This window comes from Helicoverpa zea, chromosome 1 (genome assembly GCF_022581195.2).
Source record: "Helicoverpa zea isolate HzStark_Cry1AcR chromosome 1, ilHelZeax1.1, whole genome shotgun sequence".
Taxonomy (NCBI): Eukaryota; Metazoa; Arthropoda; class Insecta; order Lepidoptera; family Noctuidae; genus Helicoverpa; species Helicoverpa zea.
The window spans coordinates 12,221,358-12,246,966 of NC_061452.1; the positions used below are offsets into that span (position 1 = coordinate 12,221,358).

The following is a 25,609-nucleotide window of genomic DNA, read 5'->3' on the forward strand; positions in this document are numbered from 1 at the left end:
ATGACAACTGCGGTTATGCACTGATAAGCATGCACAAGTCCGCGATGTGGTTCCGTAATTCAAGATACACGCGGCAACATATTCAGTGACAAAATATTGTTTTTGCTGCATATGGTGTAACTATAAGATACTGGTGTATGTAGTTATCTTTACATTTGTCATATCTTGGAGCAAAAGTGACATAATCTTTTCTAGAAACTGGGAACACAATAGTACGGTTTGTGAAACCATTTGCGTTCTCCTAAAAGGAAATTAGAATTCCACCAACAAAGGAAAACAGAAAAAACATCAACCACAAAAACTTGATGTGGAAGAAATTACGTTTTAATACGAGTTGGGGCTAACAACATCAAGGTTGGTTACGACCGCTTCCTAGAATTACCGGCAATGAAGCTAAATGTGCAACTAGTTGCATAGATATTGTGGTGCGACGACCTCGCCCTGTTTCCGCCATTACTACGGTACTAGACGTTAGAAGGTACTGAAAACTCAACCCTTCAGGGTATACGCCTACGTTGCTTTATTGTATTGTTTTGTTAGTTCGCAAACTCGTCGTGACACATCACGTAGACCTACTTCAATTATAAATAATGAAAATTACGACGTTTGCAAATTGGGGAGTCACTCGTTCCGAGAACATAGTTCCATAACAACAACATGTTTTAAACTTTTTATTACCTAGTCTACCGGAGCACTGCAGTTAAATATCATTATCCACTTTAACTGTAAAACTTAGCACTGTTAATACTTGTGCGTGACTTTGACCAACACAATGAAGTACATTGTTTCCAATAATTGTTTGTCGTTCCTCAAGTACTATGTTATAAGTTCAACATGGCGGTGTTTGCCACGTGTCGACGCTATAAATTCACTCTATGTTTTCTTAGTCTTCATCCATTGAATTCCATAGCTAGACTGCCAGTGCTATAGATAGACCAATAACATCCGCATCCTCGTGCCCTTGCACTGTGAACGGTACTATAAGTCAAAAATACTATTAGTATGTAATTTATTTACAACGGAACAATAAAATGTCCTTATCGTATAGTAACGGGTACACCTAATGACCTGAATAGTGATCAAATTGGACGTAAAGCACAAGATTTATTGCTTGACTTTTGCAAATTATTTGTTTTTACATCAGAATCAGTTCAATAATGATTCAGTCTTATCTGGTAAACTTGGGGGTAAATATAATCAGAAACATTTGCAAATAATTATAGCAAACATCATAGTGGGTTTACGTGCAGCTTGTCAAGAGGCAACTGTATTGGTTCTCGTGGACCCAGTTATCTCGGCTAGACGTACTCTCGGGTTCAGACGTTACAGATGTTAGTCTGAACCGTCTGCATTGTTGAACATGTGTGCAGTCTGGCCGGGGTTTATCGACCGTCTCGTCCAGTTCAGACAATCCATCTTTCGACTGCGACTGCAGAGGGCAGACTCTTTGTCTGAAAACTGCTTAATTGTACAATCTTTGTTCATTTCCATAACGTCTCTGGCGTTAATTTGCTCTCTATTAATTTTGTTACCAGAGCATTCATACTAACTTATATACTGAGAAACAAAACTGCGGAGGAGTTTCAGTTTTCATAAATCAGCACTGTGTAAGCAGATAACATGTTATTTCGGTGACATCGTCACTCTTATTTTTATCTTCCGTTGACCGTTTCATCTAGAATAGATTGAATGGGCAATTATGGCGTGCAGCGTAATGACTTTGTTGCTTGTAATAAAACCACACAAATTAAACACTCTCCTATTATGAAGATTAACTTTGTTCTGTGGGATCAGTCATGTATTTGCGCTCAAGGAAAATTGAATTCTCAAAATGAGATATCTTTGGTCGCGTCTGCGCGTTCACTGTTCCTTTTGGCCTGTTCCCAAGTCTGCGCCATCTCCTTGATAAAATCTGAAGGAAATAAAGCAAAACACTTCAAAATATGAAGATTTTCGTGTTGTTAGGTAAGAGTGGGAGGGGAAGGAGAGTAAATTCGATTGCTGCCAATGTTTTGCATCGAGATTGTACATTAAGCATGATTGTATATTTGAATGTAAACATATGACGTGTATATGTAAATCCCACGCCGGTATAACGGCTGCCAACAACTCGTACGCCGCTGCTCGAGTCGCGCCCGTGCTGCTCCGGTAATTCGTCGTCTTTATTGTTTTGTGCTAATTGTGACAAAATTGTATTTTTGCATTGAAGTGTTTAGCAAGACACCGCCGAGTAACGCGTAAGATGCCAGATATTTGGAGGGCAAACGATATAATTCATAGCGTGCTAATAGCATTGTTCACTGTTTTACCACATTTGTTATATAAATTTCGTGATCTTCAGTTGTTTAGAAATGTGTTAATAAGCGTTTGAGCTTTAGGACGTTAATAATATTGTGTTCCATACCTACATGTGAATAATCTTTATTCGATGAAGTGTCAATGCCATTCGTCTATCAACAAGGATCGATAGGTATAGTTGATATCCAAGTCAAATATTGACCAAATTGTTTTATTTATCTTGCTCCCTTTCCATTAATAATATATTTTATCGGGACATTTATATGAGTAGGTACTTCATTGTCCATTGGATTGGATCTATTAATATACGCCTTCCAAGAATCATTTAATCCTCGTGTGCGTAGTGCAAATTCAGCACTAAGTCATCGTGGTATTATGATAACTGAGACGCTGCTACATTTAGTTAATTGTTGTTATCTGTTGTCGCAGCTGGAGATCCCTTCTGTGGCGACATTGATGGAGTTCCGCTTGGACAGCGCGGAGTACTGCCAGGCCCAACACAAATAAACTGCAGGGCGTTTCGTGCGACGAGGGAGCGGAGCGTGCCACCGCTGGACCCATGCTGCCGGGAGCGCGCGACACTACGCATCCCAAGCGCTGTACCACGTACACCCACCCACAGGTAACTACTAGCTCCAGTTAACTATCAACCGCCATATTGAAACCAGAGTGGGGTGTACCCAAGCCGGGCGTCCCACGAACCAAACTATCAGTTGTTATCTGCTCCTGACCAAGTCAAGAACGCGATACCGCGATAATTCTGTAGCTAAATCCGTTTACCTAACGCGTTACATCACTATAATAATATATGGGCACTTGTTGAACAGGTATTTATCGAAATACATATAGCAGCTATGTTGTTCAGATGGCGTTGTGTTTACATATTGTGTTATCATACTGTTGTGTTGTGTATAAGAGTGCTGAGCTGCGCGGCACGTCCACAATTGACGCGATGTTGGCTCTGGATCAGTTCGGAAATACCGATGTCGATGGACAGACATAGGCGTTCAGAACATCGCACGTCCACATGACCGAAACTTCGCTTTATCCCAAGCTCTATTTTTAGAAGCCATTTTTTATTCCACTTCAGTCGTTGCTCTGGCTTTGACGCAAATACGCTTTAAAAATGATATTCATCGTAAATCACGGCGCGGTGCCGGCTGGATCGCTGACATTAACAAATCTATTATTTTTGTTTCAGTTACCTTAAATTCGGAAGCCACCGTTAATTGGAGCATATCATTCAGTTGCCGAAGTTAGTGTGATTACAAAACTTATGTTTTTCGCATAATTTCTTTTAGTTCCATTCCACATTCTGAACTTTAGTTTGTTCGTCTCCGAATGCGATCAAGTGGTTGAAAGCGACATCCATGCGGGTGGTTCTCATTATATAATTGGACCCTTTCTAAACAAAAGTAACGAAACTGTCGTGTGTTGTGTGGAAATAGAGTGACAGTTTGTCTGTTAGACTGTGACGGACCGTGACATCTTTCTCTGACGCGTGTGCCGTGACTACCAGCTGGGTGCTGTATCTTGTGTGACCGGAGAGCAGCGACTCGATCACCATGAAGCAGAAGGACATCAGGCCGGCGCCCTCTCTCATCGAGTACAAGAACATGCGGTTCCTCATCACCGACCGCCCGTCCGACGTCACCATTCAGTCCTATCTTCAGGTAAATATTACACTTTCCTATATCTTTATTAGTTATTAGGTCAAACTCAAAACACGAAATGTTTTTGCCACAGTACTCGGAATTCAATTTTTATAAATAATTTCAAAAGGTCAAATCCTAATAAACATACGGGTGCTTTGATAAGTCAACCAGTAATGAAGTTCTGTTTTTCTTTGCCTGGCTTCTTAAAACTTTGCATAAATCTTTCTGCGAGTCCTTGTGACAAGAAATTCTTTCTTCCTCGTAAAGGCGGCGATTTTTTCACGAGTTTTCAAGCAACGCTAACCAAATACAAGCTGTAATTGACGTCGTCATTAACTTGGTCATTTTTATTTACTTGTGGTCAGTGCGGTTGATGACTAATTAATTGTTATATTACATTAAAATGTTAATGTTACATCTATACATATAATAAAATGATAGGAAAGTCAAAACTGTACATTGAATATTTTTTTTTAAGAATATTTGGGGGGTGATCCATAATCGATTCTGAACCCAAATATGTAGTTTTTAGAATTTTTGTCTGTATGTCTGTTTATCTGTTTGTCTGTATGTTTGTCCCGGATAAACTCAAAAAGTACTGCATGGATTTAAATCAAATTTTGCATGAGTATTACCTGAAGGCCGGTTCAACACATAGGCTATATGTTATCACGCTGTCACCTATGGGGGTTGAGCAATGAAATTCTATATTGCCCACGCAGACGAAGTCGCGGGCAACAGCAAGTTCTAGATAAAGGTAACTATTATAGTAATCTGTGATAAAGGTTAAATCAGTTGCGATGAAAAGAAATATTCCCAGTTCAAATTCATACGGTATGGCGAAGGCATAGATGTCGATAAATAAAACAATGTAAAGAAAATCTCATCACGTATATCTTCTAAGTAAAAGTAGTGATCTAACCGCATTTCATTAGGAATATGTTGAAAGGCAAGGAATTAAACCTTAAGCATACCGGTCTCACCAGTTCTGCTGCGGAGGTCCGCATGAAATATTCAGCTTCATCTGGTTAGACTGGAAATCAACGCCAACAGCTAACATCTCGAGAGAGGGGCGATGCAAGATTGTTTATTTTTTCCAATATTCAGTACTAGCTTCCGCCAGCGGCTTCGCCCGCGTGGTGTGTTGATAAAAAGTAGCCTATGTGTTAATCCAGGGTATCACCTATCTACATACCAAAATTCAATCAAATCAGTCCAGCCGTTTTTGCGTGATTGAATAACAAACATACATCCATACATTCTCACAAGCTTTCACATTTATAATATAAGTAAGATTATTGCCTGTGAGATGACGGCAGACAGAAGAGTATGGATGAAGAAAACTTGCTGGGCCGACCCCAAATAAAAAATTGGGATGAGGGCAGGAGAATGATGATTTCCAATATTCGGTACCTACAGATTCTGATACCAGAACTGTTTCTAGGTTGTTTTTGAGACATTCAAATTTGAAATGCCTTGAATGATTGTTTTATTTTGGCTCAAAGGTGCCTCAAGTTAACAAGTTTTCAAATAGACCTCTTACAGGTTCTTATGAAAAGTCAGAAGTTAGGAACACAGCCACAAAGAGTAGTTTAGATTTTAAATTGGTAATGCTTTTACTAATAAGCCGTTCTTCTTGGTACAGGAGCTGAGGAAGCATAACGTGTGCACGGTGGTACGCGTGTGCGAGCCCAGCTACGATACGGCGCCGCTGAAGGCCGAGAGCATAGAGGTGCGCGACCTCGCCTACGACGACGGTACCTTCCCGCCCGCCAATGTCGTCGACGACTGGTTTGAGATTCTGCGTGAAAAGTGAGTATTGCTTTCTTGATTTCCTATTGAACCCCTATTTTTCGTCTCCAAATAAGAGGGAGCCATTTCGTTGTCCATTATAAGCTTCTGATGTAGTCTGAGGTGTAAGTCATTTGATGTAGGGTTTCGTTATAGCTTCTTAATGCTATAATTTATATTATCCTAGCATTTGGCTTGGTTCGTTCCCACTAGTTCTACTGCTTAGTTCTACCGTAGAACTAGTGGGAACTTTTTTTCCCACTAGTTCTACTAATTGAGGTGTAACAAAATAGTAGAACTAGTGGGAATTATGGTTTTTATTGGTATTCCCACTAGTTCCACTGAACATTTGCAGTAGAACTAATGGGACATTTTGTTCTACTAGATAGAAGAAGTACAGTCGACGCGCCTGGGTGACATCTCGCCGTGTCCGTGGCCCGTGGTTATCTGTAGTTGTGATTTTTATCAGAGCTCAAAATCGATAGCAGTCGGAATAACTTAGTTTTTTTTTCATGAATTTCAACAAAAAATAAATGTTTTTCTTTATAAAAGTACTAGGACAGCAGATGTGAAGAGGAGCTAGGTGGTGTTTAAAATCAGACATTGATATTTATCTACAACACTGCTAATGCTAATTAAAAGACATTGTTTATAATAATACACATTGAATAGGAATGTAAGTATACAATAACGCAAAAATAACTTTGAAGAGACTGGCTATTTGAACTGCAGCCCTATGATTTAGGCAAAAAAATCTATACTAATATTATAAAGCTGAAGAGTTTGTTTGTTTGTTTGAACGCGCTAATCTCAGGAACTACTGGTCCGATTTGAAAATTTCTTTTTATCCCGGTACGGGAAGTAGTTCCCACGGGATGCGGGTGAAACCGCTGGCAGAAGCTAGTATCAAACAAAAATAATCGTTTTAAAAACACACTTAAAAAATTACAAAATAATTCGGACATTTACCGTCGTACCACAAAAACTTTTAATAGTCTGTTGAACACTTGTCTAAAAATGTCAAACGACGTTGAACTAAGGTCCCTTTTGTAGCCACACTATTTTTAGACAAATGTTCAACAGATGTTTAACTTTTGTATTAAGACTGTTAGTTCCAAACATAACACTCACATCAAACTAACAAAATCAAAAATCAAAATCAAAAAATCAAAAATCATTTATTCAAACTTGGCTGCAAGACAGCACTTTTTGAACGTCAGGAATTTACAATAGACAGCCCCCAAAACGCCCACCCTTCACCACTTCCTGTGTTTTTGCTGGAAAGAAGAAGTGGCGCAACAAACTCCCCAGCAACACATGTCTGTCTGTCTGTAGGTTAGAAGAACCTTTTAACTAAACTAACTTTAGTGTGTGTTTTTTTTAATCAATGTGTCAAACACCACCACAATGGTGGTTTTTAAAAATCAAAAGAACAAAAAGATTAACTAGCTCCTCTTCATTTCTGCTATCCTAGTACTTATATAAAGAAAAACATTAGATTTTTGTTGAAAGTAATGAAAAAAATCTAAGTTATTCTGACTGCTATCGATTTTGAGCTCTAAAAAAAATCACAACTATCGGCTGTCAACTGTACTTCTTCTGTCTAGTAGAACAAAATTATGTCCCATTAGTTCTACTGCCAATGTTCAGTGGAACTAGTGGGAATACCAATAAACTCCATAATTCCCACTAGTTCTACTATTTTGTTACACCTCAAATAGTAGAACTAGTGGGAAAAAAAGTTCCCATTATAGTTCGGCCATTCAGAGAATGCGTTCCTGACACGTCGCGATTGAACTGACGACGTAACTTTGCAATGGCGTTACAGTTACGATAAAAATATTTTTGCTGGTTGTTTACCGTTTTAACAATTGAGGAGCATTAAAACAACATTATTATATCAATAATCAATGAATGTTATAATTTTGTGCCAAACTGAGTGTCAAATAACTTGGTAAACAATATTTTTCTAAATCTATACTGCGCTATTACAAGGTTATGTCAGCGGTTTATATTTTGTAGTGCTGTGCTAAAAATAACAGGCAAGTATCGTAATCTGTTCTTATACAGTTATAATATAAAATAATACGTTTTGATTTTCTTTTTAAGAATTGGAAAATAATGGACTATAAGACTTAATTATAACTTTTATGAAAAATAAAAATAAAACTATGACCAAACCGCATTTTTATACTTAGATTAAAAATGGTAACCCCAAATGGCGTTATGGGCCGCCATTTTGTGACGCTAAAACAGTCGTCCGTTGTCGTTTCGTGCGCATAGACCACGTTTTTCAAGTGTTTTCGATCTGTTTTTATTTGATTACCCGGCTTTTGTTAGACCGAGATATCAGGATTGATTCTGTTATTGATAATAATATAATTATACATGTAGGCGAAGATGATGATGAAGAAACCACCTCCTCAAGCAAATCGGAGTCTGATTAATATTCTGTTCGCACATTCAATTCAATGTACTTGTAACAAAGAATAAATAAAACAATTTTATTATATGAATATTACCTTTTTTTGGTTTCCACTTAAATAACTAAAATATAAAACAAATGATTCCGCCAATTTAAAACGAAAATAATCTTAAAATAATGCGGCGGTTCATTTTGAAGGAACGGTAACGAACTCAGTGTTATGTTGTGCCCATCACTAGTCGTGACTAACTGATAGGTGTCAGGAACGCATTCTCTGAACGGCCGAAGTATAGTTCTACGGTAGAACTAAGCAGTAGAACTAGTGGGAACAAACCTTTGGCTTCAGACTGCCCACTCTGTAACAGTTTCTATTTTATTTAAGTTTGAAACTGTCATAAGTTTAAATGATTTAAGACTGGTGTCTTGTGAATGTAATTCTAGAATTCGATTTGAAAATCGAATTCCTTGGTCAGGGACTTTTGATATCTCTGCTACATTTCATGCAAATTGTGCTGACGTTGATTATAAAGTATTATTGCGAAATATTTTTGCACTTCAATGTTAGATTAGATTCTTCTGGAATCTGTATCTGTATAAATATTTGGGTGTCACGAAATAATGCTGTTTGTTCAGTTAATAAAGTAGATGCTAGTTATTATGGGTGACGCAGATGCAAAGTTATCATTACGTAAGTGCGGTAGGGTGTGACGCACTGATTATGATCGACACATACTGTACGATATATTCCGTATTCCATGGTTCGTTTAATACCTATAAAATTATTTGTTACGCGACGTATTATTGTTCGTCGTAACTAGAATTATGTAAATTGTGTTATGTTTGGTGTTGTGACCACATTATCAAACGTTCCTCGTGTTTGTTTTGTTAGTTATTACTCAAACAAGCAACTCTGTAATGGCTTCATTAACTGAACGTTCCTCAGTGGGAATGAAACGATTTAAGTTTTAGTTGCTGGAATGTTAGTTTCACTGTTATTACTTGAAATACCAAGAACTAGGAAGTGGCTAGAGGCATCTCATTTACATAATATATAATAATAATCCTGAAGCTAATATGAATACTGATTCCTTAGTTACTATCTACATTTTCAGTGTTGATAAATTTCTTCACTCAAAGTCCCACAAAAGACTGCTTTGAGACGAGAAAAAAATATTAACTTTTCGAAATATTTTTGCTAAATACGTGTTTACGTTCGGCAGAGCGCAGAACAAGCCTGAGGCAGCAGTGGCGGTGCACTGCGTGGCCGGGCTGGGCCGCGCGCCCGTCATGGTCGCCATCGCGCTCATCGAGCTCGGCATGAAGTACGAGGAAGCCGTCGAGACTATTCGAGAGTGAGTATCATGGACTTGTCACGATGCAGATGCTATTGGGCCTTTAGTTGTTCTAGAAATGTATGGGTGGATTTGTCGAGGAATGGCAGAGTTATAAAATATGAGTTTCGTTAAATTCATGGAGTATTAGAAAAATGCTGAAGGGTCATATAATACAGGGAAAAATAATTTCCTCAATTCATGGAAAATCTGCTATCGAACAGTGATTGTGATCACTTCGATATGACGTGTTATTTGATCACTCAAAAATATAATATTTGTTTGATATGAAAGATGATAAATACTACCGCGATGCTAATCAAGAGGACACGATTATTCGCTCAAGTCTAAAAATATATTTGTGCATGAATGCTTGCACGCTACCTTATAAGCAGGCAGGATGCTTAGGGGCGTGACGTACATGTCAATTAATTGATAATTGAACAAGTAACGCGTAAAAGTGTATATTTATGCACATGTTTAAAGCGAGGTGTTGCCTTATATGGTTGCACTTATGCAGGGAACCTGACTTTATTGTTTTGCTGCCACGAAGCTAAAAGTGTTGTTTATGTATTCCAGTCAAAGGCGTGGCGCCATCAACGCGAAGCAACTGTCGTACTTGGAGAAGTACCGTCCGAAGTCGCGGCTGAAGAAGAACGGGCACAAGGGGCCCAACTGCTGCGTGCAGTAGCGTCGTAGGAACCGTCCTGCGCCCGTAACAGCGAATGTAGCTCTGCTTTCACACACACACTGACACAGGGGAGCATAGACAACAATCAATTAGTTTTTTATCCTAGTGTCGCCTCTTTTTGACGACTATTTTCTTTATTTTCTCGTTTCGTTGGGGGGTTGTAACCGAATTCTGCCTTAACCTGCAAGAGCTTGGAATTAGCACATTCCTTTTGAGTTAAACCTGACACGACTGAGAATTTGGTTATGATCTCGGTACCTTACTACCCGTCTACAACATGTTTATCCCGGGTTTTCTATAAAATTTAATTGAGAGCCTTATTGTAAGCTAATGTTTGTATGTTGAAAGTAAAGGTGTAATAATCCTTGTGCTGTAACGTGTATTAGTGGAATATGTTAAATAGAAGCGAGCCACGATTTGTGTTCATAGTTGAAACAGTTACTCAGGTATTCAAATACCTATATTGAATCATAATAAATTTCAATATCCATAATAATACGAAACAGTCAATGTCACTTAGATTTCTTTTCAGTTTATTATTAACATGTCGTTGTGTGGTGAAATCATGTTTTCCTATTATTTTCCTTTGTAGAGACTTATATTTGCCTATATAATAATAATTTGAGACATAATAGAAATCGTTATGGTTTTTGTGTTTCTTAAGACAATTTGACATGAAATTACCTATAAATTTTGCTTTTATAATATATTGTGAGAAATACAATGTTAATTTGAATGCTTTACTTAGCTTGGGTTGCCTACAAGCATTCAGCCTTTGACTAGTTGCCCAAACGTGATGAAATTCTAATCAAATGCAATATAACCTGACTCACCGAAAAGTTCCAATGAAGAAAATAGCTCTTTGATATTATTTTTCTATTTCTAATTTTATGAAGATTATTATCGAAATATATGAGAAAAGTGTAACTACAAGAACTTCTTAAATAAAAATATTTATAAGCAAAATTGATGTTTTATTTTAGTTTTACTGTTTACAAAAGTGTTCAGCTTATAGCTAAAACTTACAGCTATGGGAGGTAGCAGTGGAGGTGTAGTGCTTACAATATCATTTAAATAACTTGTTGGAGTAACTATATACATAACTACTGTTTAAATAAATAAACAAAACTACATTATAACATTCCAGAAAAAGTATACATACAAATATTATATTTCCAACAACAAAGATATAAAATATGCTAAGATACTGATATAAATTATACATAACAATTATTTATTGGTATTCTATACCTTTGCCCTATGCAATTTGTACTTTTTGTTGACATTATTTGAACTTACATTATACACTTAATAATACTTAAGTACTGAGATTGGCAACAACCGCAACTTGTTAAATGTGATGTGTGGTATTCCTTTTAGAGATATGTTAAAAATCTAGTCATATTGCATTGAGATTATTAATATTCGAGAATTTTTATACTGATGATTGATCTTAAACAATATTTTTTTTAAACTGAACACAACTTGTTTCTAAGGCAAAACTTAGTCATATTGCATTGAGATTACTATTATTCGAGACGACAATTAGGTTGCTTCTATACTGACGATTGATTTATACGATATTTTTTTAAATTAAACAGGTACTTATTTCTTAGGCACATACTTGTGTACTTTCCCACCATATCTGGCAATGAATGCTTTGATATCGAACTTGCGTTTACATCCATCATAGTTCATGTACCGTATCTTACCGAAAACCGCGCGCTCAGCCCAGCCTTGGTCATGTATACCGCAGATCGACCACATACACCCTGAAAACGTGATAAGTATGTTATCTATACTAATTTTGTTTGTTTGTACTCTGAAGGCACCGAAACGACTGGCCCGATTTGAAAAATTATTTCAAAGTTGGAAAGCTACACTCTTGTAGAGTAACAGGGGCTATATTTTATCCCGGTAAGGGAGATAGTTCCCAAGGGACGTGAATGAAACCGCGGGAAAACAACTAGTAATAATAATAAAATACAAGCTTGGCACACGTCGTCAAGGCTATATAAATATTGATCCGTTTTCATTTTGTTTCACAGATTAAATCTGTCCTGGCAACCTTGCTTACTGGGTCATGACAAAATAAGTTGTTTGTTGGCGAAAATCCTTTAGGTACATCTGTTTTCATCAAATTCATAAACATGAGTTTTTCGTGCAACTACTGCTGAAGTTATGTTTCCGTGAACTTGGCCATTAGTCCATCAGACTATTAGAATAGATACCGGCGCTTGTTATAGTTCTCAATAAATATGGTTTTTGGACACTGGACACTGCCTACATCTGTCTGGATCGACAATATGCAGTAACTAAGGAAAGTTACTGAATACAGGTTGTAAGTATCATAAATCATAAGTAAAAACATAACTTACCAACATAACCACTGGGATCGCGACCATCAATGCTGTAATGATCATTCAAGTATATGGCATACTTGAGCGCGTCCTCAGGCGAAGGTGTCCATTCCAGAATCTTCTTAGCCCAGTACATCCGCAGAAAGCCGTGCATCTTGCCTTCCTTCACCAGCTGTATCTGTGCAGAGTTCCACAGGTCGTCATGTGTCTCTGAGTTAGCTAGTTGCTCTAGCGTGTAGATGTGTGTTCTTTTGTCTTTTCTGTGAGGTAAATTGAGATCTGGTATGACTATGGTAGGTGACATGCAGATATGGCTAATACATAAGGGTAGGTATTAAAGCATATATCCATGTAAACATACATTACCTACGACAATAATTGCTGAAATTAAATCTCGAGAAAACATTTATTATGCATAGCAATATTTTCGAGTACCTAATCGTAAAAAAATGTTGCCTATGAGATGATGTTGGAGGGAAACGCATGGAAGCGGATGAAGATATGCATCACAGACTGAGGACACATAAAATTGGGATAAGGGCATGACAATGTGATTTTAAAACCTGGTATTTTTTTGGTAATTTGAGTAATGTTAAAGGCTACAAAAAAAATAAAAAAGTGAATGTTATTACCTGTGATCATCTAAAGTTTTCTGTGCCCAATTACTGGCGCCTTTTATACTGTCGTAATGTTCGCAGTAGAAGCAGAAGTTATCAGCGAGTTCGCGACGTACAATGGCTTCTTCTAGGAATGAGTTCACAGATTCAGTGCATTTGGATTTCTGTTGCTGAACGCATAGTGCAACTCTTTGGACTGATATTTGACCTGCAATTAAGTTAGCAGGAAATTATAAGAGGTACTTTATTGATCAGTTGTTGATATTATTAAGGCCCAAGTCTAAGCAAGGTACTATTAAAATTATGAGTACCTTGCTCATAGTAGTAAGTTGTGGTAACCTTATAAATATAACAAGTATCAATGAGGTCTAATCTAATTCACATTTTCCAGTGCTATTTGCCCATGATCAACTTACTATTATAATAAAGTATGTACTAAAGTATCACTTACCAAAATGAAACCATGGTGACAGATTGCTAAGAGCATCCATTGTGGGGTCATTTCTCTTTGTAGCAAACACTTTAAGCCTTTGGTCAAGGAAGCTCTTCAGCATTTTGATAGCGTTGTCATAGCCCGGCCGGGCCCATTCTACAGGGCCTACATTTTTATCAGCTTCCCTGGACACTATTGCTTCATCCCAGTCTATAGGCTGTAATTATATGGAAAATATATTATTTTTTGTATCCTTGCAATCAACAGGTACTTTTGCAATCCTATTATAATGCCAAGAAGTCATGAATGATGTTTTTTTAGGAAAATATTTAATTATTTTCAAAGAAGATGGATCAAAATTGCCCCACGTCCTATAACAATGTGACGTATCTCAAAAAAAAGATAAAAATGTTTAAAAAAATATGGCATACTCTCTAATTTCTTTTTTTCACACCTTCATACGAAAAAACTGCTTTAAACATTGTTCAGGCGCTGTTATGAAAACATCGTTCATGGGACTATTTATGGACTATTTTATTAAATTATTTTTTTGTTTGATAGGGTATACCTCACAGGTGGTTCCATAATCATCAGGTCAAGATTTGATGATGGAAACCCTGAGAAATTCAGGGCAACTTTTGAAAGTTGTAGGCATGCGCAGGATGAAAACTTGACTATAAGGTGTATATCTTATAACACTATACAACCGTGAAGATTTGGAGCTGACCTGATGATGAAGACGAAGAAGGTTGAGGGAACTCGACAACTGAATATATAAACTACCTCGTGTTTGGGCTTATATTATTTGTATTGAATATACCTTTGCAACAGTGAAGGTTTGGAGCTGACCCGATGATGGAGACCAGAGTAGGGCGAGGGAACTCGACAACAAAATATGTAAACTACCTCAGAAGTCCGTGCCTAATTGATGTACCTAAGTTTATTTCCCCACCGACTTCTAGGCCGATGCTCCTAAGAATAGTTTTTTTTTTGCTTTTCAGTGACAAGCACAGTTGTCACTATCCGCATAAGTGAAAAGTTCTCATCAATACAAATAATATAAGCCCAAACACGAGGTAGCTCACATATTCAGTTGTCGAGTTCCCTCGCCCTTCTCAGGGTTTCCATCATCAGATCCTGACCTGATGATTATGGGACCACCTGTGAGGACCCTATCAAACAAAAAAATAATTTAATAAAATAGTCCATAAATAGTCCCATGAACGATGTTTTCATAACAGCGCCTGAACAATGTTTAAAGCATTTTTTTCGTATGAAGGTGTGAAAAAAAGAAATTAGAGAGTATGAAATATTTTTTTTAACATTTTTATCTTTTTTTTGAGATACGTCACATTGTTATAGGACGTGGGGCAATTTTGTATGGATTGTGATCCGTCTTCTTTGTCAACATAATAGGCAAAAAACTAGATTTATAAAGTTTTATATACTTTTTTTTAGATCTTAGCATCTAACTAACTCTTAACTTTGCATATAATAACAATTATACTTTGTGATTCTATTTCAGTAACGTTTGTTTATCATACATACTAGCTTTCCGCCCGCGGCTTCGCCCGCGTGGAATTCGGTTCACCCCTCCCGCTGTGGGTTAGCAGCGGTGAGGGAGTGTCAGACTCTTACTGACTAAAATCGTCGTGTTCCGTCCTAGGCCTTTTATATACCAGGGCCGCGGTACCTCTTTCGAACAACCCGCAGCCGCGGCTGGCCCTGGCGCTACTGGGCCCCACTGATTTCAAAACAGACTAATTCGCGGCGAACCTTAACACCACGATACAGAAAAGCACAACGCCATCTATCGAGCTATCGGGAAGCTCGCGATTGAACAATGAGCTACAGGTTAAAGCGCGAGATATCATTGCACTTCTTACGTATCTTAAAAAAAACAACGTCACCACGTTTTAAAAAGCTATCATTCCACTTCTTATGTATTTTAAAAACACATCGTTACCACGTTTTAAAAACACCCAGCGCCATCTATCGCATACCTCAAGAACGAAATAACTTAACTAATACTTATACCAATTATAGTAATTCGTTGAATTATAGTTAATTCAGGATAAGTAGATGTAAAAAAAACAGTTAAGACGATAAAACAAATCGTACGTCATCCCTCGGGAATTCCTCATTTTCGAGGATTCATTATCGTATCATTTAGCTTCTAAATTTATATGTTCATATTCGTTTGCAATATATAAGTAGATGTAAAAAAAAAACAGTTTAGACGATTAAACAAATTGTACATCATCCCTCGGGAATTCCTCATTTTCGGGGATTCATTATCGTATCATTTAGCTTCTAAATTTACATGTTTATATTCGTTTGCAATATATTACCTTGTTTTAAACGACACACAGCGCCATCTACAATCCATCCATCAAGCAAACAATATTTTTGTTTTCCCTCGGGAATATCTATTTTTTTCGGGATAAAAAGTACCCTATTATTTAATCCGGACTTCTAACTTTACGTCTGCAAAATTTCAAAGCAATCGGTTCAGTAGTTACGGCGTGAAAGCGGAACAAACAAACAAACAAACAAACAAACTCAAACAAACTCACTTTCCGATTTATAATATTAGTAAGGATTAATATTTACCTCTGGCTCAAACTTGGCACTGTATGGATGCTTGATGACTGGTGGGAACTCAGTCAGGTATTCATCTAGTTTGGAGTTTATTTTGTTCCTTATTGTTCTTGCTGAGTACTCCTGTTTGTCTGAAGCTACCCAGCAGGGAACAATGTTGTGGGCATCCACCTAGAATATAGAAGAAATGTTGTACAAGAGTATTATGCCAAAATAGTCACTGCAATATAAAAATTACAATACATAGTGAGAATTATATGATTACCATAGCTCTGAATTATGTTATTATGAATAATTCCACAGTCACGTGCTTGCATCAAATTCTTACATTACTATGGATCTTCCCAAGACTTACACTGCCTTACCACAAAAACTTTTGAACGTCAGTTTAAGACTTGTCTAAAAAAATGTCAGATTATGACGTTGAAATAAGGTCCATTTTGCAGCCACAATTTTTTTAGACAAGTCTAAGACACTTGTTTAAGTTTTTGTAGTAAGACCATAAATGTTTAGTACTTTGAAGGTATGTAAGACCACCACTTTTAGTTATTGTTTGTTTAGGTATCTCAAGCAGTGTTGTGAGAACATCAACCTCTAATTCTTGTAACATATTAATACAATGACAAATAAATTGTAATATATTGGATGTATAAGAAAAAAAATTGTTACCTGGATAAGTGGAACATCTTTCTTCAACTTCTTCTTAACACCATCCAGCCAGCCGAGAGGCACTCGCAATGGATTGAAGTCACAGACCACAGCCCCTATGTTATGTTTGACCACCCATTGAGGTAGCACTTCAGCACCACTTCCCTCCAGTAAGTGGAATGATATGTTGAGCTTCTTGCAGTCTGCTGCCACTTTCTCTAGACCTGGAAATAAAACAACATGCAGGGTAGGAACAGTCTCTAGTTAAAATATCGCTATATTTAAGCTACTTTGTCAGTTTTTCTGAAACGTGTATAGTACATAATCAAAAGTAGTTTTGTTTACCTTTAACTAGGAAATCAAACTGCCTAACAGAGGCATCTAAATATTTGGCAATCAAACAAAAACACACGTGCAACGGTACTTCGTTTTTCAACGCGAGTTTCTGAGCGAATAAGAAGGCCCAGTTGTCCTGAACGCGACTATCTCGGGACATCCAGTACACGACCCCCTCGCACTTATCAGGTACCATCTGCTCCAGAGATATGATTCTAACGCGTTTTTTGTTGAACTTATATTCTAAAATTGATTTGGCGGTATCCTCGCGTTTGTCTTGTAACTTCTTCATAAACTCTTCCACATTTGAATTGCTTTCTTTGTTCTCTGAGGCGGATTTGGAAGTTAACTTTGTCTGACTGAGCTTGATCTTTTTCGGTGCAGAAGCCATATTAACCGTTCTGATTAACGATGGTAAATAGGGAAACCTCATATAATAATAACTAAATCTAGGTTGTTAATAACCCGCCCATAACACAAGAAAATTATGCTTGCTAGTGGCTGGCTTTTGGCTCGGGTTCAGTCGGTTTTGTTTTGTTTGACTTTTGAACTGTTATGTCATGTAAGTTGATGTCAATGTCAAATAGCGCAATTAACGTTAAATACTGCCGTCTTAAATTATTTTATTCATAAAGATTCAATTATTTTATTTCCATGTTGTAGCAAAAAAAAAAAAAATCAAGATAAGTATAGTTCGGCCATTCAGAGAATGCGTTCCTGACACGTCGCGATTGAACTGACGACGTAACTTTGCAATGGCGTTGCAGTTACGATAAAAATATTTTTGCTGGTTGTTTACCGTTTTAACAATTGAGGAGCATTAAAACAACATTATTATATCAATAATCAATGAATGTTATTACGTCGTCAGTTCAATCGCGACGTGTCAGGAACGCATTCTCTGAATGGCCGAACTATAATTAGCACAAAAACGTGAAGTGCCACAAAAACATAGCATGAAAGACAATAATTAAGTAATTTCAGTATTAGTTTCAGTTGATTCTGGAGTCGGGAAGTACTTGTCTTTTAGATGACTGCTGCATGGATGACAATTTACTCTATCGACATTAATTTTCATGCATTCAAATGAGCAAAATGAGACGAGTTTACATGAGTCGCAAGTAATCTTAGCGTCAGCAAGTAGTGGCATGGCACATTCGAAGCACACGTTGAATTTTTCTGCCTGAAACCGAGACATGCGTGAGTTTACAATCTCGGTTACAAAATTTAAATCTGCACGAAAGTTACGAAAACATGGTATACCCCTTTAACAGTCAGTTCGGGAGTGACGTAAGGCCGAATAGCTGGTACCATGTCCGGAGTCGACATTGTAGCCAATTTATGTTCATGAATCAAAACTTTTACTTCCCGGTCTATCAATTCTTTCTCTTGAAACGTTAGTGAGGGACACCGCAAAATTTTTCGTGTCCTCTTGTAATAAAAATGAATTATACACAAAGTTTTTTTCAAAATCTTTTCATCGTTATACATTTTTTTCTTCGTTGTTTTCAGGACATCCCAAATCTCTAGACATCTAAATGCAGTCAACCATAGACCTGCACATTTCTTATTCTTATGTTCTTTTAGAATCATGTTCCAGTGACGATGGCTGAACCTTAATTAAAACAAAATTACTACTTGCAATAAATCTTGAAAAACGTTAATTTAGTAAGTACGATCAACGACAAAATTTAGATACAAAATACCTGACCACTAAAATCTCCCACAAATAATGTTATCCTACAGAGCAAAATAACCTGAACATCAGAGAATTACAAAATATAGAATAATTCGCTAAATAGAAAAAAAGCATGTGATCGACTCACTTGTTTACAATGTCAATGAGCTCCTTCATCAGCTTCGCTTGCAGCCACCTTATGTACAGAAGTCTCGCACACTCGACCACGAGCTCTAGCGCCTGTCTATAATCACCAGGACTGTCATCAGGGGCCTTCCCTTGTGTCTTAGCACCGCCTGGGTTTGCGCCTTTCGCTCCTGCTGCGGGCTTTGCAGGCGCTTTTTCCTCTTTTTTGGGCTTATATTCGCTTTTACTTTTTTTTGCGCCTTAAGTTTGAAAAGAAAGTTGAACATTATAGTTGAGTTCATGTTAATTTCACCTTCTTATTTTTGTTTGTTTTTTGGAACTTAATATTGAACTAAATATTGGCCTTAGCCTAAATATTAACCTGTGGGACTAGGAGGTTTGCGCGCAGATTCTAACTCAAGTAACGTCTTTCTCACATACACGAACAGATTGTCATACTCTTCTTTTCCATTCCGGCACTTTATTAAAGGGTCCGCTCCAAACAGTAGCAGATTTGTTAGCTTAAAAAGTTGTTAACATTTAAACGCGTCAATATCTTGATGAGAAAATTAAGAAATGAGATTTATGCGGTTTCCTTAATTCATTACTAACTCTTAAAACTGTCGTATATTATGTGCTCAATCGCTCAACGGATTTTAATGAAATTAGGTATAAAGATAATCCGAGCATGAAATAGGAAGGACTACTTTTTATCAGGACTCGGGACGCGGGTGGAATATCTGCCTCTGCTGTTATTTTTCTTATAAGTGGGGAAGGCTTTAATGATGATTCGACAATGATTTTACTAAGGAGTATGGAAAACATACCGTCTGCAATCTCTCCGAGAGTGGTATAGATTTGCAAAAAGGCAAGTAAAACATCTTGACTAGCATAGTTTGGTTGGAATTGTTGATAATGGCATTGAGGTCAGTTTGGGGGCTTTTTATGAAGATGTCAAATAAGTCCATACTTTTGGTCATGGCTACGTCTACCGCAGATAAACCGTTATATTGGGCTATAGGACTGCACCCATATTTAAGCAGTAACTCGACAATTTGGTTACGGATCTGAAAAGTGAAATACAATACATTCATTATGTATCGTATAAATCCGTCACGCTAGCAAAACTATTGGTCTTTATGAAAATTGTCCCAACTGTCTACCCAGTCTACCTTACCTACTTTAAGTGTATTTCTTTTCACACTTCCAAAGTTCCAACAGAATCCTACTGTAATATTTCTATACTTACGTAAAAGACTTTTGACTTTTGGGAGTCTAACATGTAACTCTATATGTAATGTCTACTAAATCGATTTGGATAAAATTCTTTCATTGCTGTAAAGTTTTATAAGCTAGGTATATTTTGTTCAGGTACGGAAGAAGTTCTATTGGAACGCGGGCGACATCGCGAGAAGTAGCGGACATTGGAAGCGGAGCTAGTTATTTATGTATATTTTTGGCGATTAACCAACCTCAATAACATTAACACTTTCAGGTTCAACCTCAACTTTCCTTGCAATTACCGCGTGCAGTAACGTTGCTCCATCATCTTTGGTGACCTCGGGAACCACTGCACTAGACGGCCTCAGTGGTTCAGGGACTTGCAGCCGACGGTTTGGGTTCGCCCCATGCTCCAACAATGTGCGTATCACTTCCAAGTTGTCGTAGGTTAGTGGCCCACTGACTGCCAGGTCTAAAGTTGAGTAGCCAAATAACTGAAAGAGAAAAAAGGTGAAACGTTGAGTTTGTTGTAAGCGAATGATTTTGTGTGTTATCGTAAGTTTAAATATCAAGTTACTTCTGGATATTCTTCATCAGGATCTGCACCATGGTTCATTAGGTGGCGCACTAGATCTGCGGAACCCGACACGGCGGCTATTACCAATGCCGGCTGCGGACATGTCACTTTGCGCGGGTCCGCACCTTCATGCAACAGCTGTAGGATAGTCCCCATTATCCGCGACAGCCTGAAATGTATACCTAACATTAATATATTAATGAAGAAAGTGGTACTTACGCCACGTTTTTTCATACAAGTAAGCAAGGTAAGCAAGGGGATTCACGGGCATCCTGAACCAATTACTTTCAGTTCCCGGGTAAGATGTTGCTTTATGTTATTCTAAAGTATCTGCGCTCACATACAAACCCACAAAATTCCAAACTCTTGCTTTATTATGTTAGTGCCATTACTATATAACCTAACATTTCGAACCTATTGAGCTTAGTCTGCATAAAGTGTTGCATAAATAGGACAGTAATCTACTTACATTCTCCATGTACAGGATCCTAAATAATTTGCTCGTGGACAAATGATCCTGCTATTTATCTTGCTACCATGTCACAGAGTCTATGTATAATCTAATTATTGTATAGATTAATAAATTCTTGAAGTGAATCCTTACACTCAAATCAAAAATTAAAGCATTTACTCACTTTTCTTGTTTCATTTGTTCAATAGTATCAATAACATCTTCCTTGTCTTGCCACATATTGTCTCTGCTAGGTTTCATAGAATCCTTAAAAAGTTTAGACGAATTTTTCTTTGTATTCTTATCTGGCTGCTTTTTCTGGTCCTCCTCAGTTAACAAAAGCACGTCTCTACTCATGTCGTGCACTTCAAAAATGTACGGTATCGGGCTAACCTCACTGATTACTGAAAATGCTTCGGCAACTTGTATCAAGTATTCAGTATTAATACTATCATAAACTCGCTTATCTTCGACTGTGTCCGTTTTCGTATCAGATTCGGAGAGTTTTTGCACTTCAAGTTTTGGTGACGTGTCTGGTTTTTTTTTACCTCCAGCAGTCGGTATGTCTTTCACTGAAGGTTTTCTTCCTAGAGGAAGCTTGTTATTTTGTTTGCTGGGGGACTTTTGTAAACTGTCTGTAGCTGGTTGTAAGTCACGGTTTATATGCCATTCCAGAATTGATTCTTTTGGTGAAACTACAAGTTATGAAAATTATTTTTTCTTCATCTAAATAGCAAAGTATTTTCATACTTGATAGACATGTTAAAAATGTTTTTGAGATAAGCGAATAAGCGCGGTTGGCAGATAATTTTGCAATCGTTTGCACAGCTGCATTGCGGTGTCGCTTTGTAAATAAGATTGTAGCCGACGCCGGCAGACTCACTCAACACATAAGTCAATAGGTAAGTTAGGTACTACATCTTTATGTCCTATAACCTTAATTTTAGGCAAAATGGCCGATCTGCTTAAGCGGGCACAGTGGGCATGCACTCAACCCTAAGTTATTAAAAACGTCACATTTATTCTTCTTTTTATTTTTATGTACTCTTCTTATATACTTTCTAATATGCCTACTCCGTTATATATTTTCATGCCTACTCCTAATCAATGTCATAGTCAATATTATACATAGACCTAAACATCTAGATCATTCTATACTTACGAGGTCCTGCAGGCGGTGGTGGTAGTATAGCTTGTAACATCGCATTGTATGGTATGCCTTGCTTCTCCAAAGTGTACCTCAACAGGGCGATACCAAGCGGTGTGCAGCACGCGTCATTGTACGCGTCCACATCTGCTCCAGCTTCCACTAGGAACTGTATAATATCTGGTTGATCCCCACACTGAATTAAAAAAACATCATCATTTGTGGCTTTAATATTTCGTAGCGCGAATGTGTCTCTGTTCAAGGGTTACTTACAGCCGCATACATGATGACAGAGTTTCCCTGTAAATCAGAAACATCAGACATGACGTCACTTTCATTTATAAGCTGGGCTACGTTCGCGATATGTCCCAAATACGCTGCCATTAGTATTGTCCTGGAATTGAAACTGAATGTTATAAGAACGACAAATAACCGACCATGGATCATGTGGGAACCAGGTAAAATAAGTAACCAGGAAAAGTAAATACGTTTTTAAATTTGACGATGATCTGATGGTATACAAACCTACAATCCAATTCGTGCTTGCCAGCCGGCTTAAAGGCCTTTCTGGGGCCAGACAGTATATTTTTGAGGCTGACTCGAGCGTCCTTCCTCTGAAACTCATGCGTAAAGCAGTGCTTCATCATATGGATCAAAGTCTTGTTGTTATTCCAAGCGTAATAATACGTCTTAGTTTCCATGGCACTATCTTTACTAGCGGAACTTCCGTCCTATTTGAAAGTCAATTTGTTAGTCTTTTGATCTTGGTTCTAACTTAACTAGAATAGGTTTCTTTCATTCATAAGATATTTTTATGATCAACTTCTTCCGTAGATGTAGCGATGATCATAATATGTGTAGGACTGGATGTATTATTTAATAACACAAAAAAAAAATGCTATACCAATAATATTTTCATCTTTAATAATCGTCGGTAATTGGAAAATATGGCTCATAAATAAATGCGCAAACATTTAAAGGCTGTTGCCTATTACCTAATTTTATCTAGTTACATATTATTAAGTCTAAAAGAATAACCTTGTCTTTCACTTCAATTTCTTCCGGAGCAACTTCAACCAGCGTTTCGATCTGGTTATCATAGTAAGCGCGATCGAAGGCCTCCACATGGCAAAGCTGGCTGGAAGTGTCGGTGCAGTTTTTAGGGTACAACTTCTTCCATTTTTCTGCGGCCGCCAACGGTTTTGCCCCATATTGTTTCAGAAGTTCTATTGCCGAGTTTACTTCACCGATCTTTGGAGATAAACGGATCAACGGAGCTTAAAACATTGTTATTTAAAGAGTATTCCGTTGAGATCATACTACGTAGGTATACTTTGGATTTCACTGTCCAGCAATACTTATTAAGACAATATTTTCAGATACGCGAGTGTTACGGTAGAACTTGGTCTGAAGACAAGTTTTATCTGAACCTACTTCACAGGAAGCTTCACAGTTTTATTCTTTCGGTTTGAATGGTTTACCAAATCCTTGACCTATATAGCAAAGCAACAGATCTACTTACACATAGTATTTTATGAATATTGTACTAACAATCCTCGTGTTCGTAGACAGCAGTATTCGATGCGGTGCTACCACTGTGGCACCGACTGGGTTGGACACCAAATCGATGGCCACGCTTGGCACCGCTGGCTGCCAGGCTAATCTGATGAGCTGGTACCCATACCAGAGACCCACGTCTTCTCGCAAACACGCGTGGGTCTCAACTCCGGGACCCCAGCGGATATTGTTTTGCCATAAACCCTGAGAAAGTGTAAGAATTGGAAATAATAAAATCTTCTCTTTCTAGCGTCGGTTCCTGGCAGTTCTGAAGTTGTGTTTGAAGATGTTAAAGAGTAATTCAGGGGGTTCGAATCACTGGTCGGACTTGACCGATCTGGTACCCAAAATGCGTAATTATTCCCAAAAAGTTATATGTAGATCCTTAACTAGAAAACTGGAAGGTTACAGCAGAAATACAAACATTAAAAACCCGTCCATCTGGGTACGACATCAGGCCATATCCATGCAAGGTGTTGTTGTAGAATCTGCCCTCGTAGGTAAAGGCTGAATGTTCAGGTCCTAAGTACCGCCAGCGGTAGTCACCAGCGCCGTGCATCGTATCCCGGAGCATACAACCTTTGTACGACTCTAGAGACTGCAAGAAAATTTGACGTTACCTATGCGTATATTTTGATGCAATACATGGGCAGAGGTCTACTTGCAGTAGGTTCCTTAGAGCGCTCTACCTAAGTATTGGTTTGATGTGACTGGGTATGGAAGGAGTTCATTTTATGTTTTAAGTTTTTACATAAGTTTAATAATAAGCTAGACTTTTTGGTGGTCCTTCTATTTTTCTGTACGGCCAGTAACTATAATGGACTATTTCATGTTATAAATAGATCTATAGGTGATCTTCACACTGCCCCGCATCACGCTGCATCTTGCGTGTCGACGCACCTACGCGCGTCCCTGCGGGAGTGCAGATCTGCATCATCGTGCGGGTTTTTCACGCACTCACGCGCGTAGGTGCGTTTTGTAAATTCACGCACAGCGAGTTCCATTTTTAAATATACACGTCACGCCCATTCAAAATCACGCGCGGCATTGCGAGATTCAGTGTGCCATACCCTGCGTCTCGCCCCGCACCTACGCGCGGGGGTGCGTGTTTCTCCGCATGTATGTGCGTGATCCGCATGAACGCGCGTGGATGCATTTTCAGTGTGTTGGACTATGCGTGTTTTCCATACAAACGGAGATATTTCCATACAACGGAAAAAAACGCATCCACGCACTACGCTGCATCATGCGGGGCAGTGTGATAATCGCCATAGTGGCAGAAATGGTGACGGCTTTCTAAGATGTAGTCAAGGTAAGTTTAAGTAAGTGACCTCAGCCCCTGTCCAGTTGTGCATTCCTTTCCCATTCTTCCTGTTCTCCTCATCCCTCTCTCCTGTGTAGTACTCTTCGTACGGCCACATCTTATCCGCATTGGTCTTCGGTGGATTGCACGGCATCTTGGATACCACATCAGATCACAGCTATGTTTTTAAAGTTATAACGGTTTTTGTATATTAAAATAAAATTACAAAATGTTTATATGTTTTTCAAACTGTCAAGTTTATGTCATTTTTTTGCGTCAAATTGACACACAGTTCGAAAAAAGGAGGTTCATTTATTTTGTACTTTTGATTAAGACCTCATTATACTCAATTGCTCTATAAAA

At 37.9% G+C, this 25,609-nt stretch overlaps 3 protein-coding genes across 7 annotated transcripts in view; 1 reads left to right on the forward strand and 2 right to left on the reverse strand.

Moving 5' to 3' along the window:
• LOC124633802 (PRL-1 phosphatase) overlaps positions 1-11,157 on the forward strand; it is a 26,059-nt gene extending 14,902 nt beyond the window's left edge. For 3 of the 5 annotated variants that reach the window (XM_047169146.1, XM_047169155.1, XM_047169163.1), the window contains exons 2-6: positions 2,728-2,920; positions 3,500-3,971; positions 5,599-5,765; positions 9,390-9,521; positions 10,080-11,157. In XM_047169146.1, the coding sequence (XP_047025102.1) occupies positions 3,864-3,971; positions 5,599-5,765; positions 9,390-9,521; positions 10,080-10,191 (519 nt within the window). In that variant the 5' untranslated portion in view covers positions 2,728-2,920; positions 3,500-3,863 and the 3' untranslated portion in view covers positions 10,192-11,157. Of the gene's footprint in view, positions 1-2,328; positions 2,471-2,727; positions 2,921-3,001; positions 3,126-3,499; positions 3,972-5,598; positions 5,766-9,389; positions 9,522-10,079 lie in introns of those variants that run through there. The other 2 variants (XM_047169171.1, XM_047169180.1) reach the window with 2 other exon arrangements.
• On the reverse strand, positions 11,149-17,870 carry LOC124633794 (deoxyribodipyrimidine photo-lyase). Its single transcript, XM_047169134.1, has 7 exons — positions 17,196-17,870; positions 16,872-17,074; positions 16,215-16,373; positions 13,620-13,818; positions 13,184-13,376; positions 12,570-12,811; positions 11,149-11,963 (listed from the first exon to the last, which is right to left on the reverse strand). Exons 1-7 carry the CDS (start codon positions 17,617-17,619, stop codon positions 11,797-11,799), a joined length of 1,587 nt encoding a protein of 528 aa, XP_047025090.1. The 5' UTR covers positions 17,620-17,870; the 3' UTR covers positions 11,149-11,796.
• On the reverse strand, positions 17,739-25,433 carry LOC124629523 (ankyrin repeat and MYND domain-containing protein 1-like). Its single transcript, XM_047162930.1, has 16 exons — positions 25,275-25,433; positions 24,368-24,541; positions 23,938-24,147; positions 23,425-23,637; positions 22,912-23,117; positions 22,660-22,780; positions 22,402-22,582; positions 21,424-21,934; positions 20,789-20,957; positions 20,463-20,705; positions 19,818-20,057; positions 19,373-19,511; positions 19,013-19,250; positions 18,450-18,801; positions 18,105-18,369; positions 17,739-17,875 (listed from the first exon to the last, which is right to left on the reverse strand). Exons 1-15 carry the CDS (start codon positions 25,398-25,400, stop codon positions 18,157-18,159), a joined length of 3,336 nt encoding a protein of 1,111 aa, XP_047018886.1. The 5' UTR covers positions 25,401-25,433; the 3' UTR covers positions 17,739-17,875; positions 18,105-18,156.
• Positions 25,434-25,609: the final 176 nt, after the last annotated feature.